The 20,621-nt window shown below is 44.0% G+C and overlaps 1 protein-coding gene across 1 annotated transcript in view; it reads left to right on the top strand.

The window, feature by feature from the left end:
• Positions 1-990: 990 nt before the first annotated feature.
• The window catches only part of IGF2BP1 (insulin like growth factor 2 mRNA binding protein 1), a 67,373-nt gene continuing 47,742 nt past the window's right edge, over positions 991-20,621 (top strand). The window contains exons 1-2 of the mRNA XM_035135562.3: positions 991-1,605; positions 3,372-3,432. Coding sequence (XP_034991453.2) covers positions 1,431-1,605; positions 3,372-3,432 — 236 coding nt within the window. The 5' untranslated portion in view covers positions 991-1,430. The remainder of the gene's footprint in view (positions 1,606-3,371; positions 3,433-20,621) is intronic.

Below are 20,621 nucleotides of genomic sequence, written 5' to 3'. Positions count from 1 at the left end.
TAGAGATAAGATAATACTGTATATAGATCTATATCTATGTGTGTGTGTTGGGGATTCAACAGTAGTAGTTCTACAATTATTGCACTAATAATGCCTCCACAACTCTTCACACAAACCAAATTCCAATATGGCTCTCGTCCATGCTCACCACCCCCCACGATCGCATCTGGTCATCTTCGCCTCCCCCCCTTCAACCCCCCCTCTTCCTAAGGCGATCCCCAAATCGTCCAGATGGGCAGAGCGAAGCTCCGGGTGCACCGCGCGCGCTGATGTTGCGCGCCTGCTTGCTCTCCTTCCTTCCTCCGCCCTCCTTCCTCGGGGCGAGCCAGAGAGCCCTTTGATTAAGTTTACACCCATAAAATCTCATTCAAACTCTTTAAGAAGAAGCAAAATAAAAAAATTCCTTCCAGCAGCACCTTAAAGACCAACTAACTTTTTTATTTTGGTATGAGCTTTCGTGTGCATGCACACGTCTTAAGAAGAAGCTCATGGCTCATGGGGGGGGGGGAAGGGGTGAGAGAACCGGCTGGGGGAAGAGGGGGGAGGGGGACGAGGAGGGGGGTCGCGATGGGGGTTGGGTCTTGTCGCAGCCCTCCAGCAAAAGCGGTGGGGTGAGGAGGAGGCGAGAGAGGAGTCGGTGGTCCTACACAGATTTTGCTTCTACAAGGAAATGGAGAAAACGGGTTGTTGTTTTTTAAGGGGAGGGGAGGGAAGGGAAGATGGGCAAAATGTAAATAAAATAGTATTTGCAGTTGGGGGGGGGGTGTAAAAGAAGAGAGCGAGCAATGGAAAGCTGCCGCGCCTCTGCACATGAGCGCGTCTGTCGGTGCGTGCGCGCCCCTCCCCTCGGAGGGGTGGTCCCTTTTTGGGGCTCCACCACGTGGCTTCCTCTTGCAAACATTTTCACTCATTTTTCCAGGTCGATTTTATTTAGGGGCGGCGCTAAAGGCTGCCTTCAGCCTTAAGAGACGTCCTATGTGGTGTGTGAGTGTGTGTGAGTGTGACACATGAGCTGCGACTCAAAAGGAGTTGGGGGGCCGCTGGAAAAGGGGGAAAAAAGAGCCATTTTCCCCAAGACCGCCATAGCAAGTTGCATCCAGCCCCACCAGCCCCATTGATTCCGTAAAACAGGGAACATTTCCCCCCTCTTTCCTCTTAGATCACCCCCACCTTTCCTCCCCACACCCAAAATAACAGGCTTTTCCTACTTACTGGGCCTACAAGATTGAATAAGAAACTTTTTTCCACAAAAAAAAAGAGGTAGGATTTTTTTTTAAAAAAAAGAATCTGTTGAAAGTTTCACACCCACCCACCTACCATCGCCCTCCTTTCCCCACCCCGGTGTGTGAGATAATATATTTTCCCTCCCACCTCCCGTGACTCCCTCCCTTTTTGGACCTACCCCACATTTTGTGCAAAACGCATCAGCCATGAACAAGCTGTATATTGGGAACCTCAACGAGAACGTGACTCCGGCGGATCTGGAGAAAGTCTTCAACGACCACAATATCTCCTTCAGTGGCCAGTTCTTGGTGAAATCTGGCTACGCCTTTGTCGACTGCCCAGATGAGCAATGGGCCATGAAAGCCATCGAAACTTTTTCTGGTAAGCCAATGGATCTCTCTTGTCTCTTCCCCACCCCATCCCCCCGCTCTCTCCTTCTCAAGCCTTAGTGGGTTTAGTTTTTTTGTTTTTGTGGGGGTTTTTTGAGATTTTTTTTTAAAAAAATATAGATCCAAACACATTTTTTTTTAAAAAAACAACAACAGCAGCAGCAGCAGTAACTGCCTAGCGCTCCCAGTTGTGGCGACCCTCTTTTCGCTTCGCTTTCCAGGATCCACACAATGTGGTTTTGCAAAGATGCGTTCGGCCACACTTCTCCGGTACTCGTGCTTCTTCCGCCCTGTTTCTTTTCTACCTCTGGGGTGTCATCATTGAAAGTTCACTTTCGTTTCGTATTTCCCCCCACTACCCTCCCACCCGCAACTTGGGGTAGTTGGGGGGGACACACACAGCTTTGCTCCCCCCTTCCCCCTGTCTATCTGACCCCGAGTCGAGAACCAAGGATATATATATATATGTCCTGCGTGTGTCTTCATTCTCTTAAAGCAAGCATAATACACAACTTGTAGGGCCTAGGATTCCTCCATCTGCTTCCAGTGGATTTAGAGGGCTCGCAGAATTTTTAAATTGGTTTGAATTCCTCCTCCCTTCCACCTAGAATGTTTCCCCCTCTTAACATAGTGGATCCCCCCTTAAATCGTCGTCGTGGTTGGTTTTTTTTAGCATTCACCTTTTAATATATAAAAAGGGTAAAAATTGCCAAACACCCTTGCAACGTGAAAACGCGCACACAAAAAGGGGCGAGAATGACAGTTTTCTCTTTCGCTCCCGGGAAGTCTTTGGACGCCCCCCCCCTCCCCACACAAATCAGCCCTGCTCTCTCTGGAGATGAAAGGGGGGGGAATCAAATCAAAATATTAAGGCCCTTTCCCTTAAACCGAGGTTCCATGATCAACCTTGCCCCCCTGGCCTCGGTGGTTCGTCTTGCAAGGCCATTTGGGTTTTGCCATGGGATCAAATGCTCTATTTTTGTACTTTAAAAGAGTGTGGGGTGCTTTGTGGGATGGGAGAGGGGCTCCTCTGGAAGTGGGAGGTGGGGAGGGAAGACGGGAGGTGTTGGACTTTGGCCATTTTGATTTTAAACTGGGTTTTCCTGGGGCATGTGATGTGTGTATTAGCGCGAAGGTCGCCATGCTGCTAAGAGATTGAGGAGAGAGAGGCAGAGAGGAACTAGCAAGCAAAGCTGATGTTGACTTTTGCTGAGAACAAACGTCTTTTGCCCCCTTACTTGAAAGGAACACATCAGAATTTAGTTTCCCCATCCTTTCCTAGATTCATGTTCTTTCTTCCCAGCTGAATACAGTTTTCATGGATTTTCTTATATATATATATTTTAAAAAAGATGAAGCATGAGTGCTTCTACAGCCGAACAAGTTGAGGTGGAATAAATCGACGCAAGAGGCCTTGCAAATCTTAAATTTGCCTTTCCAGTGATTAAACAGATCTTCCAGCATGTAAAGGAGGAATGAATTGAATGTGCAAAAAGTAGGGCCATGGGGGAACCTCCATTACGTATTGGCTTCTTCCATTGTTTAGTCCCCTCAACTTGAAATCCAGTTTTTTGTTTTATCCAGAGGAAAACACACCTCCCGAGGCAGTGGGATTTCTGGTGAAGGCAATCTGAATTCCCCAATAAAATTGAATTAAAATATGAGGAATGGGAGCAGAAGTTGAGTTGTACGCGAGAATGGTGTCCAGGTTTCTTTATGTACATGTTTTTTTTAAAAAAAAGACACTTGTGTTTTTAGGCAAAGTGGAGCTGCATGGAAAACAACTTGAGATTGAACACTCAGTACCTAAAAAGCAAAGGTAATCCAGTTGTTTAATTTCTTTAAAAATTTTCCATGTTGAGAAAATTGCATGTTTGCTTAAAGGAAAAGAAGAAAACCATGTTTTTAAAATTCCCCAGAGTTGTGCAGACAAATCGAGGTGTATTAGCATTTTCAATCTCCGCATTTTCAATTTTGAAGAGAAGCAGAAAACAAAACTCTGGTGGCTAATTTGATCCATCCCCCCCCCCACCTCTAATCCAAATACATAGTTACTTTTGCAATCCTATGCAAGAATCTGCTGCAAATTGTTGTAAATTAAACGGTCATAAAGTTACACCAAATCCAAACCCTGTTTAGCAGCGGGGCTTAATCCTGAAAAAGGGAAAAACTTTTAAAATAGTGCTTTTACACTGTATTGCCGGATCACGTGGCTGAGCCAAATGGGTTTAGGATCCTGCCTAAGCCCCCATCCCTGGTCCCACCCCCACCACGCCCCTTTGGGGGAGACTTACACAAGCCTCAACTCATCTAGATAACCCAGACTGAGCAATTTACTCTGATGTATCTTCAGCTGAGCCAGGGTTGGGCCCAGCCTTGAGCTTGGCTGAGCAGATGGTCTTCTGTATCCTAAGCAGCTCATCCTGGTGGATCTTGCCCATAGGATTGCCCCCTTAAAGTACCAGAGGGAAAAGAGATAAAATCAGAATTCTGTATATTCAGAGGGAATTTGGAAATTGTGAGGCAGATGCGTTCTTCTGTAAAGTTCAGCGCCGTTTACTGTAAATAAATACCTACTTGAACAGACTTTCCTCTGCAATGCAATCTTTTTAATGCTTTGTTTTATTTTCCCTTCTAAAATTAATCAAGCTGGTCCAGGTTCTTGAAATGAAAATAATGTATTGGTTTCTCTCTCTCTCCATTTGCTGCCCCTGTGAATAATTCTCAAATTGTACACCTTGGTGGAGATGTAGTTGTCTCACCATGCTTTAATGTGGTATTAACATATTCAATATGTGTACTTGCTGCTTGTACAGTAGTTTGTTTGCCTGGATTAAAAATGGCAGTTTTGGATAGGCATGGTGAAGCAAAAATCACGTGGTGTAGAGAAAAGTTACAATTACTCTTCATTCCTGTGAAATCTAGGAGACACAAACATCATAATGTGCCATTCCACCAGAATTCAGTGTGAGTTTGAGTTTTCCAGGCAGTTGTTTAAAAAATAAAGGGGGTGGGATGAAATGTGAGTGTTTGTTACTATATGGTTCAATATATTCTGTTTTGTGATTCACATCACAAGTTCTCTTTCTCCTTTTGGGGAGTGTGGATGTCTTGGACTTTCAAACTTTGTAGCAGAATGTGCTGATGGAGGATAACATTTCTTTTTTATGAATGACTTCCTGCAGCTGCCTCTGGATTGGAAGGCTCCCGAAATCCATTAGATAATTTATTTTATTGTAGCAACAGGCATGAGCCTTGTGTAATGGGTGATCAATAGTGCTTGTAACTGTCTTTGTGGCATGGTACACAGTGTAGCTGTGTTTTCAAAATGGCAATTGGGAGAAAGAATTTTTGGGCAGGCAATTCTAGAATGAAACAAAGCAAAATAAACATTTGGGAGCTGGGATTGGGTGTTGGAGGGAGAGACAAGGAACTTGATTATTCTTGCCTATCAGTTGTGTAGAAATTTGATGATTTTGAGGAGTTGCTGATTCTCTTAAGTCTTGCTAAGTAATGCTAAGAAATCTACCATGAGACAAATTAATCACTTGAAAGATTTTGTAATTCAAAGCACATTGTGGTTATAGGGTGTAAGTAGGAGGAAAAATTAAACCTGTTAGTAGTAGACTTGAAGGAGAGAAATCAAACAGAACCCATACTACTTATCACTGGGGTATATTTTCACCTCCATGCATCTAAACATCTGCCTTCTTAATGGTCAGTCAGTGGCCATGTTGGAGATTTCAAAGTCTTCCTTAGAAGAGTTGGTCTGACGTCATCTGTTGCATGCCAGGATTTTATTTGTAGGTTCACTTAAAATACATTTTTAACCTTGTGCTCAGGATTTGTGATAAAGTGACTTTAATAGTTTCCCAACAGGGATTTATTTTGCATTTCTTTCCCATAGAAGTGAGAGTAAAAATGTTGAATCTTTTGGGCAAGGTATTAAGGACAAGAAAGGAGAGCCTGTATTTCATACAAGATCACTTTTCCATTGATAAAAATGTATACTCTGCTGGCTTGAATTTTTACAGGGTTTCACTTGTATCAAGACTTGATTTTCTTGTTTGGGATGATACCCAACTAGTTAATTAAATATGATGAGCATACTCTCAATAACTGTGAGTTGTTTCCCCCCTTCTCTCCAAATCTTTTTTTTTTAAAATAATTTTTATTAAGGATTTTCTTGGTTTACAAAGGTAGTACAATGTCTTACATTCTTTCCCATGCATCGTTTTTACACATTGAACTTGACTATTAAGACATTAGGAAGAAAGGGGGGGGAGAGGTAGGTGGGTGGGGTGGGGTGGGGTGGGGTGGGGGTGCCGGGTGCCGATGTTTCTATTCCTTCTCTCCAAATCTGTAAAAAAAATGTCACCTTTTAAGTGGAAGAAAATTCTAGTCAAACAGAGGATTGCTGATCTGTATCCTTTCAGGTTTTTTTATTAAAAATAAAGTACAACCACAGTTAAAAAGAAATAAAGCTTGACTTATATATTGAGCCTCATTTACTAGAAGTTGCCCCAAAATACTCAGATTTGAAAGGAATGATTATAATCTACACTGCCATTGACATGGCATGCCTACCATTTATAAACTCTGCCATCTGGCTATCTTAAATTAAAGCACATGCAGGATGTCCTACTGGCCTCTGTAAAAATGGTTGGTCCTGGATATATCTAAAAGGGCTTATCTCCACCACAATTGTGAATGATTTCAGCTAGTTTTTTATGGATTGGTTGTTGCAGGATGTTATATTAAAACAAAATGGAGCTCAACAAACAGAGGTTGAGATACCAAGCACTGTTAATATTTCCTTAATAAATGAGATGCACAGATGGATAAGTAAATTTGCAATTTCCTACTTAGAAAAACTGAACTACATACAAGTAAAGCACTTACTTAAAGGGGAAGTGTTGTTGGGTCTTTTGGGGACTTCAATATGTCTACTTCATCTTGACATTCTTGTTAAAAGTTGCATTGATTGGAAGGGAATTTACTTACAAGAAAGTACGTTGCAACGTGAGTGTAGATTTATATATATTTTAAAAGACTTTGTGTGTTTGGCATGTGTGTTTTCAGTTATAACTTTATTGAAAAAAGGACATGGGGGATTTTTTTTGCAATTTTATTCCTTGAAAGTCAGCAAATTCCTTTGGTGGTGGAAAGGGTTAATTAAAACAACCTCCAAGATGTTTTAAGGACTCAAGAATGTTAAGAAATGTTTAGAGGTTAGGGGTGGGGTTGTCTCAGACTGAAAAGATTGAAGTGGATAGAATTGTGGGGTGGGGTGGGGGTGGGGACCAGGACAAATGTGAATGGGTAAGAACGAGAGGAGGGAAAATTAAGTGAATCCATCAAGCAGGCATTCCAAATATGAAAGACTGGAAGTGACTAGCATAGAGAGAATGAAATTTAGTAACTAAGGAAACAGTGATTATACCTCTGTAGTCAGAATTCTAACTAATAGGGACATGTTGCACATGATGGTTTGAAAGCAGTTTTTCAACAGGTATAGCTAAGCTTTGATATTCGCAAAAGTAATAATATTAATTATTAGGATTTTTGTTGTTGTTTGGTGTTAACTTCTGTAGAATTATGAGAAAACTTGCTTAAGGCATCTCGTCAATACATGTGCAGTGTCTTAAATTAAGCTCTCTTTAACAGAATGTGTGAAAGCTTAGACCCTGTAGTAGAAGTGTAGTTTTCTACAAATTTAGCTGAAGATCATGTGTCTGTGAGCTTTTTATCCTTACAACAAACAAGGAACTAACAGGGCAATTGTATGCATGCCTAGTCAGAAGGAAGTCACATTGAGTTTAATGGAGCTTATTCCCAGGGTGAGGTTTGTGGGGGAATCTACAAAAATTTTTTACTTTAATTTGTTACTGTTCAGTTCCCAGCAAAAGGGTTAACTTTACACTTGTTTTGCATCGAGAGGAAAGAAAGATGGAATCATGCTAAAAGCTTTCACTTTAACAAGCTTAAATGTACTACTATTTCAAAATGGTTCTGCTTTGCTTTTTGCATACCTATTTTGGTAGATTTACCTGTTTGGTATTGCTTCATTTTTTATTTTTTGTTTGGTTACAGGCAACAGTGTCTTTCCTAGTGAACTGTTAGGGGTATAAAAGTAAACTCATAAAATGCAACGGGTATTTGGAACAGGAAAGGCAGAAATGATGTGTAGACTTAAAATCTCTCTTGCCGTATTGACTGGTTTCCAATCCAGGGAACTGTTCCTAGAGTTAAAGATGTGCCCCAAAAGTAGCCCGCTGTATCATTAGAGGCAATAAAAATGGGAAAAGGTTGGTGTGAAGCAGTTACCCCTAAGTGGCTCGTGAGCCAACATGTGACATGGAGAGTTTTATGTCTCGCTTCATTGCTGGATCACTTCTATTGATCCCATGCTGCAGACTTTTTCTGCATTCACATGTGAGAGATCCCACGGATCAAGAAAAGTATGTCTTCTCTTCAGCTTGGACCTGGTACCTTTTGAGCAATGTGAATTAATTGGATCTTCCTGGTTGAAATGTTCTAAGTTAGAGAGGCAGTCCAAACCTATGCGTTTTACTCAGAAGTAAGCCCCAATATGTTCAGGTGGGCTAAGTCTCGGGGAAAGTGCAGCCTTAGTAGAATTCTAAGCACCTATTTAGTTCTTATCAGTTTCAGCTGGAGAGGGAACGAAGGGGGCAGTTTTTCACTGGTTAGAAAGGTGTTCACATTTTACATAAAGGAAAAATAAGAAGTTTTAGGAGAATTCACAAGTAATACTTGTTTTGAATTTGCAGGGAAACAGACCTCAAATGATAAATGCCTCCCATTCTTCCCACACACCCCCTTTTTATGTATTCATTTCCCCCAAACTTCCCAAAATACCCAGGAAAACGGGTGCTTTTCAGAATTGTGGTAGCAAACAGTTGGGAAAGTTTGGAAAAATGGAAGAGATTCTTGAAAAAATAAGACAAATTTAGCATTTAAAAATTCCAAGCACCTAAGAGAGAGAATTAACTCCAAGATCCCTTCTAGGAGGTTCTATTTATTGGTAGCTAATAACTAGCCTGCTCAGCGGATACATGCTGACTTTATGAGTTGAATGTGTTTCCCTTGGTGACACCACAAAAGATTTTTTAAGTCTTAATTCCTATGCACACTTACCTGGGAGTAAGCCCCACTAGTGGGGCTTGCCTCCAAGGAAGTGTGCAGGTTTACAAATACAGTGGCTGGGGATGATGGGAGTTGTAGTCCCAAAACAGCTGGAGGCCCAAGGTTGAGGAACACTGAACTAGATGACCCACAGAGTCCCTTTCAACTCTACAATTCTACGATTCATCTGGTGGTGTTTTGCCATTCTATGGGATGATTTATCTGAACCTCACTGTTCCTTTTTCTTATTGCTTGTCTTCATACTTGAGTTTTGTTTGGAAGGCTGTGGATCTGCTAGGAAAAGGTGGGCAACTTGTTTGGCACCCAAGATCATTCATGTGTTCTCAGCTTCAATTCCAGCATCTCTTGGTGTTGCTGAGAGAACGTCCCCCACCTGAAACCTTGGAGAGATGTGCCAGTCATTTTAGACCATCATGGACCAGTGCTCTGACTCATAGATATAAGGCCCTTATAGTGGTGGTGGTCCTATTTTATGGAGTTCTGGTGGGAAATGTCAATGGCTTCAGGTTTCAGAAATTCTTGCAATCGTAAAACGTATGGAAACCAAGCCTTGTGGGGAACGGTTGAGGGAACTGGGTGTGTTTAGCCTGGTAAAGAGGAGGCTGAGAGGAGATAGGATAGCCATCTTCAAATATCTAAAGGGCTGTTTTCTGCTGTAGAGGGTAGGATCTGAATCAGTGGATTCAAGTTACAAAAAAAAGAGAGATTCTGACTAAACATCAGGAAGAACTTTCTGTCAGCAAGAGCTGTTCCACAGTGGAATGGACTCCCTCAGAAAGTGGTGGACTCGCCTTCCTTGGAGGTTTTTAAGCAGTGGTTGGATAGCCATCTGCATGGATGCTTTCATTGAGATTCCTGCATTGCAGGAGGTTGGACTAGATGACCCTTGGGATCCCTTCGAACACTACATTTCGGTGCTCTCTAATGCTGCATTCTTTGGTGTATTAGAGCAAGAGAGAAAAGTTAGGATTCTATCCCAAGTGATGCAAAGGAGCTCCACTAACCTTTCAGCTGAGCGCTTAAGAACATCTTTAATATCAGTTTTTTGAAGTCTGTAGTCAAAGCATAGCTGTCAAGTTTTCCCTTTTCTCGCGAGGAAGCCTATTCAGCATGAGGGAATTTCCCTTAAAAAAAGGGAGAACTTGACAGCTATGAGTCAAAGGTGTTTAAAAACATCTGCTGGACGCTTGATTAATGGAACAATCCAACTAAGAAGATTCAGATTTAAGATTGGGTTTAAATCAGTTTATGCTTCAGCAGCTAGTAAGACGTTAGATGTACACAGGCTTTGTATATAACAGTACAGTCATACCTTGGTTCTCGAACGTAATCCATTCCGGAAGTCCGTTCGACTTCTGAAAATGTTTGAAAACCAAGGCACTGCTTCCGATTGGCTGCAGGAGCTTCCTTCAGCCAATCGGAAGCCGCATCAGACATTTGGCTTCAAAAAACATTCGCAAACCGGAACACTCACTTCCAGGTTTGTGAAATGTTTGAGTTGCAAAGTGTTTGGCAACCAAGGTACGACTGTATGTGTAAAGCACTTTTAAAGCACATTGCTTTCCTTCAAAGAATCCCGGGAACCGTAGTATAACCCCTCACAGAACTACAGTTCTCAATCCTTAATGAGCTACAGGATTCTTTGGAGCAAAACAAAGTTCTTTAAATGCATGGTGGGTATGCAAGACATGTCACCATTAAATCTCTGGGATTTAAGCCCTGGTCTCATTTATTTCATTGGAATTTAGGCATGTTTTCTCTCTGGGATGAAGGATGAATTCAAGACAAATAGTTTGTCTAGGTCTGAATAGACTCATTTCTTTTTCTGCGGCTTTTGCTGATCCTACTTCCCAACTAATGCAGAATACGTATGTATGACAATATTGCCTCCTGATAATCTTAGGAAAGAGGGTTGAATCAAAAACATGTTTTGTCATGATCCAGCCTTGCGTTGAACCTTCCAGAAGACTAACTGAGCTTGTGCAAATTCACTAACTTTGGGCTGGGGGGGAAAGTTGACACGAACCTGTACAAGATTGGTTGGAAGCCAATAAGATACAGAATTGCCTTGAGGAATATTGAGAGTCAGATTCTTGCTATTTGCCTAGTCTCGGGCGAGTCACTATTTCCCATTCTGAGATCCCCATCAGCAAAATAGAAATAATTCTGACTTACCTCTAAGGAGAATTACGAGAACACAAACAAGAGTAAGAATCTAGAGCAGCGTTTCTCAACCACTGTTCCGCGGCACACTAGTGTGCCGTGAGACACTGGCTGGTGTGCCGCGACGTGCGGCGACGAGAAGGGCGATTTGCATTGTCACGTGCCTGGCGGCCGCCAATATTAAACACTGACCCGCCGGAAAGCAATATTTCTCCTCCTCTTTCCCAAAGCTCGGTGCAAACGAGCCTGGAGGCCGCCAATACACAGCACTGACCCGCCGGAAAGCAATATTTGGCAAGTGTTTCTTACAGTCATAATTATAATATAGGGCGGTACAGAGTTAAATTTTTTAACTTTTTTAATGGTGGTGTGCCTCGTGATTTTTTTCACGGAACAAGTGTGCCGTGGCCCAAAAAAGGTTGAGAAACACTGATCTAGAGAGCTGGACAGTTACAGAGCTAGAGTAGCTCAATGGTTAAAAGATGGCTGTAGAAGAACAGTGGTTCTTAGGGTTGTGGCTTTAGTAAGTGAATTACTGTATATTCCTTCGACCCAGATGGCGCTGTGGGTTAAACCACAGAGCGTAGGGCTTGCTGATCAGAAGGTCGGCGGTTTGAATCCCTGCGACGGGGTGAGCTCCCGTTGCTCGGTCCCAGCTCCTGCCAACCTAGCAGTTTGAAAAGCATGTCAAAGTGCAAGTAGATAAATAGAGACCGCTACAGCGGGAAGGTAAACGGCGTTTCCGTGTGCTGCTCTGGTTCGCCAGAAGCGGCTTTGTCATGCTGGCCACATGACCTGGAATCTGTACGCCGGCTCCCTCGGCCAATAATGCGAGATGAGCGCGCAACCCCAGAGTCGGTCACCGCTGGACCTAATGGTCAGGGGTCCCTTCACCTTTACCTGCGTATAAGACTACTTTTTAACCCAGGAAAATCGTCTCAAAAGTCGGGGGTCATCTTATACGCCGGGTCGTATTTCTTATACGGCGACTATATCCCAAACTCTGTATTTTGACTGGAAAAGTTGGGGGTCGTCTTATACGCCCAGTCGTCTTATACGCCGGAATATACGGGTAACAAAAGGCAGATCTTTCAAACATCTCTATTTTCCACTGAGTGGTGGTACGTGAGGTTTACTGGTAAAATATTTCCAGCATAGTTGAGTTGTACATAGTTTTATGTCTAAGGAGTGTGTTGAATCTCACAGGTTAAGCTTTTTGTTCACATATATTCTTTTGATCCATTATAACATATATGTACATAGTAAAGGTAAAGGGACCCCTGACCATTAGGTCCAGTCGTGGATGACTGGGGTTGCGGCGCTCATCTCGCTTTACTGGCCGAGGGAGCCAGCGTACAGCTTCCGGGTCATGTGGTCAGCATGACTAAGCCACTTCTGGCGAACCAGAGCAGCACACGGAAACACCGTTGACCTTCCTGCCCGAGTGGTACATATTTATCTACTTGCACTTCGTGCTTTCAAACTGCTAGGTTGGTCAGGAGCAGGGACCGAACAACGGGTACTCACCCTGTTTTGGGGATTTGAACTGCCGACCTTCTGATCGGCAAGCCCTAGGCTCTGTAGAATTGGTCTATTAACATTAAAAAGGAAAGGAGGAAAGAGAGATGTGGGGTGTGGGGAGGGAAAGAAATTAATTCAGACGAACATGTGAGAGCGGTATTAGAAACTCAGATATATAAGCTAGGGGCCAATTCTGATTGTGTGTTCTGTCCGTTCTGTCCTTAAGGGTTTTTATTGTGCATACCATTTACAGTGCAGAGATAGCAGAAAACATGACCTCCTAGTCACTCGCAGAATCCGGCAATGGTGCCCGTCTGCTTCGGGACCAGCATAATAGCTTGGGCACCCCAAAACGCCGCCCTCCCACCCTACGTTTGGGCGCTTGCCTCAATTCGGGCGCCGGAAGCGGCTGTGCTCCCTCCTCCACTAGTTGGCTTGGGCAGTGCCGGGGCTCTGATACATTGCTGAGCCTTCCCTCCATTCCGCTTCCCTCCTCATTCCCCCCGCCTGACCCGCTGCTGCCGCTCTCGCTGAGCAAAGTGCTGGTCAGGATGATGGGGTGAAGCTCCCTGCAGGGAGTCCCCCTGACAGTGTGGATAAAACATAACTGATCGAAAACTATCGGATGGGGTATTAGTGTGTGAAAACACTCCAGATCCAATGATCCTGGCGCCCAGGCATCTTTACTTGGTCACAAATGGTCCAAAGCCAGATGCAAAATGCACCTGGTTTGTGGTTAATTTTGAACACTTGAATACCAAAATGGGGAGGGGGCAAGGAAAAGAGAGGGTGGAAAAATGAGAGCTATTCCTGTTAGTACCAGGGCTAGTGACCCAAAGGTGCGCAGTGTACCAAGCAGGGTTGATAAAAATCAATGATTTTTTATATATTTTTTAAAAAAATATATAAGTTTTTTTCAAATTTAAATCAGATTTTTTAAAATAAAAAGCTTTTGGAGGAAAAACCTTTCTACAGATGGTTTTCTATGTAAGTTATATTCTACTCCAAAGGCTGTTCATCAGGAAATAAGGATTTGTTTTAAGTTTTTCATGTGTGCTAAAACTCAGTCGAAATTTTTTAAATAAAAAAAAAACACATTTAACCACATGATCAGGCTCCCTCGGCCTGAAAACGAGATGAGTGCTGCAACCCCATAGTCGCCTTTGACTGGACTTAACTGTTCAGGGGTCCTTTACCTTTACGGAAGGCTAGCATTCAGTGAGTTGTACACACACAGTGCGCTTCTTGCCCTGACCACAATAAGTAGAAATTAATGACTTCAGTTAACCATTCTAAACTCAAAATGATTTCGAAAAATTGTAAAGAATTGCCAGTCGCCAGGAGAAATACATGTGCAGGTGTTAAGTCTTGTCATATGACATCGAAACAGATTTGCAAAGCCTTTTGCATTACAGTTTAAGCTCACATTCACAGGGTATACCGGAGCTCAGAGCCTTAAGATCATTTTTCCATAGTGCCTGCTGTGACTTGAGACAGACGGAGATTACTGCACTATTGTCAATAAATGATATGAGCGGAGAGCATACGTTATTGACTTAGGAAGGCTAGCCCTGGACAAAGTTTGAGATCGCTAATGTAGAGCTTTGGACACAGTCTGTGCAAGTTTATGTACACAGAGCTGCAAAATCCGAGAACCGTAGAAGTGAAGTTCCCCCCTGGGTTTACTCTTTCTGGGTAGTTTTCCACTATCTAACAAGTTGAGAATACTTAGAGGCCAAAGGAACACAACTCCCAACCAGATTTTTCAGATCAATTAAGATATATTACTTGGATTCAAAGCCACGTTCATTCAGCACAGGTGAATAAGGTTTCTGGGTTGCATAGCATATTTTTAAAAAAGTAATTAAATGCATAAACAGGTTACAGGAAAACAGAAAAGAGCAATTTGTTTGCAAAGAGAGAGAAAAGAGTAAGTTGTCACAATCGGTAAAGAAGACAGCTATGTAATGTATCAAGTAATAATAAAACATATCAAGAGGGAAAGGATGTGTGGTTTATAATTATACCATGGCCTAAATACAAACAACTGCACGTTTTTCTTCCAATATATATATATATACAACGTATTATATAACACAGGCATCCCCAAACTGCGGCCCTCCAGATGTTTTGGCCTACAACTCCCATGATCCCTTGATAAGAGGACCAGTGGTCAGGGATGATGGGAATTGGAGTCCAAAACATCTGGAGGGCCGAAGTTTGGGGATGCCTGATATAACTTTTAAAAACAAGTTAATGTTTTTTAAACCTCTAAGCAGTATACAGTTAAAAAAATGATACTGTTAAAACAAAAATGTAGCCCCAAACCAATAAAACTGCACTATAAAAGAGCATATAAAATCAAATAAAAAAACAGGAAGTCATGGGCCACGAACACATAAAATAGTGTCCAGTCTGATGGGTCAGGGAAAGTGAAGACGTCGAAAGCAACTTGTGGTTGCTGGTTCACGTACGGCAGAGAGGGAAGGGCATTCCAAAATACAGGGGCAATAGGAGAAAACGCCCATTTTCAGCTCGCTGCCCTGTGATACTCAGTAGGGTGTGATGTCGGGAGTAAAAATTTCCCCGTTCTAAGTGATCTTGCAGGTGCAGGTGGTATTTGGGGCAGTCTAGTTCCCAAGTTTTTCAGGCCTTTTATATGTTAATATAAAAGACCTTGGACATGACCTGGAAAGTGTTTGGGTATTGAATTTTATCCATAGAGCCCAGACAGCAAACTAGAACTTCGCGAGAAGCTGTGTCAATTGGTGAGCAGAGCAACTGCTTACAGTTGGGAAATACTTGAAGCGTCACAAATGGATAAGTCAATCGATGTTCAATGCGCCCACCCAAACATACCACACCAGAGTCTTAGCTGGCCAGTCACAACTAACTGCTTCCCAGAAGGGCAGGATTACGTCCTGATCCGGAATATGGTGAACAATCAAACGTGGATTTTTCTTTTCCCATTATTATTGCAATTAATAGGTTTAGGTTTAGGTTGGCAGATAGCTTGACTGTTGCTGTCTTATAATGTAGCCCAGCAGATGCAGTTTTGGATGTGGGACTGGAAGGTTCGGTTTTCAGCCCTCGAGCCTCTCCAGATCGTCAGTCTAAAACGGGCTCATATCACATGTTAGCCTTTGCGGGGTAATCCCAAAATCTCGATTCGAAGGTAACATAGATGAATACATTTATTTGTTTCGACGATAAGTAATAACAAACCCCCAGGTTTTGCCAAGGTAAGGACTAGCAGCAATATATACAAGGGTCCATGAAACAGCTCACTACGTTGGTTTTAAAAAACAAGTCTGAAAGAAATACGTACAGTGGTACCTCTACTTACGAATAACTACTTACGAACGGAGCTCCGTCCGCCATCTTGGATGCGGTTTAGATAGGATTTTTTCTACTTGCGAATTTTTAGATAGGGTTGCTTCGACTTACGAATTTTTTCTCCCAATGCATTCCTATGGGATTCAACTTACAAATTTTTTTGACTTACAAATGTGCGTTCGGAATGCATTAAATTCATAAGTAGAGGGACCACTGTAGTTGCGAAAGCAATTAAAGCCACTGTTCTGGTGGTTTTTTTCTTTCCTTACAGAAACTGCATTCGCTAATTTTAAAAAATCAGCTTTTTGTCGATCTGAGCAGTAGTTCATATTCAGTTTCACCTTCTTGTAGAGCAGTCAGCAACACACAAGGGAGAGATCCTCTACTCTACTTCCCAAGAAAGCTGAAAATAGGAGCTCGTATTTCAAACTTCCTAAATGGACCATTGTAGTGGGGTAGGAAAGCTGAAGATAATGCCAATATATTTCACATCTGTCAACCAGTGCACCCCTTTGGTTTCAGGTAGTACGTGGGTGGATGAATCCAAAGAGCCCTGGGCACAAATTGCCATGGCCCTCTAGCAGTTACGGTGGCTCTCATTTACCAGATGTAATGTATTTAGCATTAACTCTGGATGTTTATAGAGTTGTACCTTGGATCCCGAAAGCCCTGGTGCTCGGACGTTTTGGCTCCTGAACGCTGCAAACCCGGAAGTGACTGTTCCGGTTTGCGAGTGTTCTTTGGAACCCGAACATCCGACGGGGCTTCCACGGCTTCTGATTGGCTTCAGGAGCTTCCTGCAGCCAATCAGAAGCCATGCTTTGGTTTCCAAACGTTTTGGAAGTCAAACGGACTTCCGGAACGGATACTGTTCGACCTCCAAGGTACGACGGTAATTGATTTTGACCAAACTAAGTCTCCTTGAAGTATATTTTGCTCTAGGAACTTTTAAAAACAACCACTAGTGCCTAGGTGGGATACCTGTGGCCTGTAGATGTCGGACATGTCCAGTAATCTTTGTCTATGATGTCTGGGAATGATGGGAGCTGGAGGATCCCATCATTCCCAGACATGAGAGCGGGGATGGGGCCCTGTTGGTTTTTAAAGTCTGGATGAAGTCTTCCTTGGAGGGGTGACTCATGGGAGCTTAAACTGACTCATCTCGAAAGAAAGTGCTGAGAAACACCATGGCAGCTTCTCAAATCTTCAGACATTACCTTGGGCGTTGGCCTCAGCTGACTGTCTGTGGCGAAGCTGGCAAGGGACCTCCTCTCAATTTCCTTCAAGACGAGTCTTTTTCGGCGGTCTCTTGTAGGGATGAGCACTCCAGGAGGCATGGGGGTGTGTGCTAGGGGTGGGCCACTCATCATCAACTGGCGACAAAAGACGCTAGCCAATAGATTCCTGTGATGGTTGCTCAACTCTCTTCCAGGGAGCGCTTCTTGATCGCAACAGCCTCATTATACAGTCGTAACTTGGATGTAGAACGGGATCCGTTCCGGAAGTCCGGTCGACTTCCAAAATGTTCGGAAACTAAAGCACAACTTCCGATTGGCTAGCAGGAAGCTCCTGCAGCCAATCAGAAGCCCTGTCGGATGTTCGGCTTCCAAAGAATGTTCGCAAACCGGAACACTCACTTCCGGGTTTGTGGCGTTCGGGAGCCAAAACGTCTGAGTACCATGGCGTTCGACAACCAAGGTATGACTGTATAGGAGAAAGAACCTCCATTTCCTCAGCAACGGTCCGTTGCAATTTTGCTGCTCGAAAAAGGCAAGGAAGCTTGCCAAACAGGTGGGCTTCCTTGAAGAACGTCGCACGGACGCCATGCTACAAACAAGCAACAACCACCCACACACGTATGACGCTACAAATGTCTCAGTATGTGGAGCGTGTTGCAAATGGCTAAAGCCAAATCTCCAGCAGCCAGGAATGTTCATCACTCATTATTTTAGCCTTGCAGCTGACTGCGCATGGTTTTCCGCATCTCACAGAAATGTGGTGGTGGTGGTGGGGAAGCATCCCACCTGCTCTGGGGTGGCTTGAGTGGTAGATCTTGCCCAGAAGAGTAAACACCCTGGGTGACTGGCTAATGCAGGCATCCCCAACTTTGGCCCTCCAGATGTTTTGCACTACAATTCCCATCTTCCCTGACCACTGGTCCTGTTAGCTAGGGATCATGGGAGTTGTAGGCCAAAACATCTGGAGGGCCGCAGTTTGGGGATGCCTGGGCTAATGGCTACGCTTCATCATCTGATCCCTTCCGTGCAGTGAATTATTGTCACCTTGTAACATAGCCTTTTGGGATCAGCAGTATTCACCACCAGTATTCATTTCAGCCCTGGGACCGCAACTTGGACTGGCCATTTTCAATCAGCATGCAAAAAGTGCCATTCCACCGCTCTGCATTGTTTCCTACTAGGAGGTGCAGACCCTTGGTGCACCCCTCCTCTGGTTTTGCTTCCCAACCACGCTGTTGCACCCACCCATCCCTTCTCGTTTCATGGCCTGTGCGATGTGTCCCACCCCCACCCCCAGATCTCCTTGCCCGGCTTCTGTCAACACCAGGTCCTGTGGATTTCCACCGGGCGCTTGTGAAATTCCGACTTAATTCATAAAAGTCCAGTGACTCGGAAGAACGAAGGCAACCACAGCAGGCAAAGCTCAAGTTTGTTTTTTAAAATGGAGGTGAGGAGGAGGAGGAGGTACCCCAAGAGCCCTTTTGCTCTTTCAGGAAATGGGTCATTTGTTTTATTGCAGCTGACACTCGAGAGCCGTGACATGATCAGGAACGAAGTGAATTAGCTGCATTTACGGCACATTGAGGGTGGGCACAGTGGATCTGCAATAACACACAGTGGTGGCAGAAACAAGAATGGGAGGGAGGGTCTTGTCGCAGATTCACTTTAAGTAAGTAGCAAAGTAACTGTGTGCATGTGTTGTCGTGTCAACCTGGCTGGCCACAAAGTTATACAGTGGTACCTTGGTTTACAAACACAATTGGTTCCGGAAGTCTGTACTTAACCTGAAGCGAACTTCCCCATTGAAAGTAATGGAAAGTGGATTAATCCGTTCCAGACGGTCCGTGGAGTACTTAAACTGCAGCGTACTTAACCCGAAGTATGAGTGTAATTGGTTCCGGAAGTCTGTACTTAACCTGAAGCGAACTTTCCCATTGAAAGTAATGGAAAGTGGATTGATCCATTCCAGACAGGTCCGCAAAGTACTTAAACTGAAAATACTCAAACCGAGGCATGCTTAAACCGAGGTATGACTGTAAATGAAACTCAGGCTTCCCAAACCTACTGACTAAAGTCCATTTGCAGAAATAGATTTGGCGTGTGCAGATTTGCTGTACTAGGTGTGCAAAAAGGACGTCAATGTGTAGAGGGGCTGGGATTCCTCCAACCAGCAAGCTGGCAACGCCTCATCCCATTTGTATCCTTGTGTGGAAGCCCTCCCTTACCTCCGTTGCCCGATTAAGGAAGAGTGTGTTGATGGTTAAAACCGTTTTGGCATGCCTGCTTTTTCATAGTGGTCTTCACGTTTTGGCAAGTCTTGGTGGCCTTCCAAAATTCATGTTAACAGCGGCCGGCCAATTTTGCTCTGGGATTCAGTGGTGCTCAGAGACCCCCCACAGCCCAGAGCAACTGACGAGGAAACTTCTAAGCTTGGGGAAATTGTCACCAGTGTTCGAAATTAGCTGGGCGCCAGGGGCGTTTTGCGACTTGCACAGGTCCAGTTGCGACCAGGGGAGATCTCTGGATGCCAGGTTGGCGACTGGGGAAAGCAAAACGTCACTTAGAAGGATCTGAAGCTTGAATTATTATTATTTTTAATCCTGGATTGCTTTATTGGATGTTTTAATGTGTTGTAAACCGCTTTGAGTTTTTTCCCCCTTTGAAATATATAGCCGTAACTTGGTTGTCAAACGGCTTAGTTGCTGAACGTTTCAGCTGTGGAACGTTGAAAACCTGGAAGTGAGCATTCCGGTTTTTGAACATTTTTTGGAAGCCGAACGTCCTCCGTGGCTTCCGATTGAGTGCAGGAAGCTCCTGCAGCCAATCACGAGCTGTGCCTTGGTTTCCAAACGGTTCCGGGAGTTGCACGGACTCCCGGAACGGATTAAGATTGATTGACAACCAAGGTACGACTGTAAAGCAGTATAGAAATAATAATAATAATAATAAATAATAAATACAGGAGCACCTTTTCCCAGGGATAGCCTTGCCATTGCGACACATGCACTGGATTGGATGACACGCTCTATGCCATGGGCCGGATGTGGCCCATGAAGGCCATTTCTCTGGCCCATGGGCTGCCCGTGAACCGAGCCGCCCGCTTGGCAAGTTCCCCGTGCGCTGCGCTAAACCGGTGCAGCGTGGTGCTGGGACTTGCCGAGTGGCGCTGGAAATCGCGTCTGCGCAGCCGCAGAAGCTGCAGACATGCACAGAAGCCATTTCCAGCATTCCGGACATGGGCAGCGCGGCACTGGAAATCGCTTCTGCGCATGTCTGGCCCATGGACAATAGTCTGTGCAAATGCTTCGGCCCATGGCCAGAAAACTTTGCCGACGCCTGCTCTGTGCTGGCCTGGAAGCTACCACTAGGGTAGAATGCTACAGGAGAGAACACTATTTCAGCACTTGCTAAAAAACCAAAACCCATTTATTTTCCCAAGCCTTTGCTGGCAGTTCGTACCAGTTTGTTCTTAATTTTGTCGTGGTTGACTGCTTTTATGAGTGTTATTATACGTGCGCTAGTTTTATGGCAACTTTTAAAAGTGCCGTACAGCTATCTTTGGTTTTAATGAAAGTGCGGCATC

This window comes from Zootoca vivipara, chromosome 12 (genome assembly GCF_965207765.1).
Source record: "Zootoca vivipara chromosome 12, rZooViv2.hap1.1, whole genome shotgun sequence".
Lineage (NCBI taxonomy): Eukaryota > Metazoa > Chordata > Lepidosauria > Squamata > Lacertidae > Zootoca > Zootoca vivipara.
This window is presented reverse-complemented; position numbering and strand designations above follow the sequence as displayed.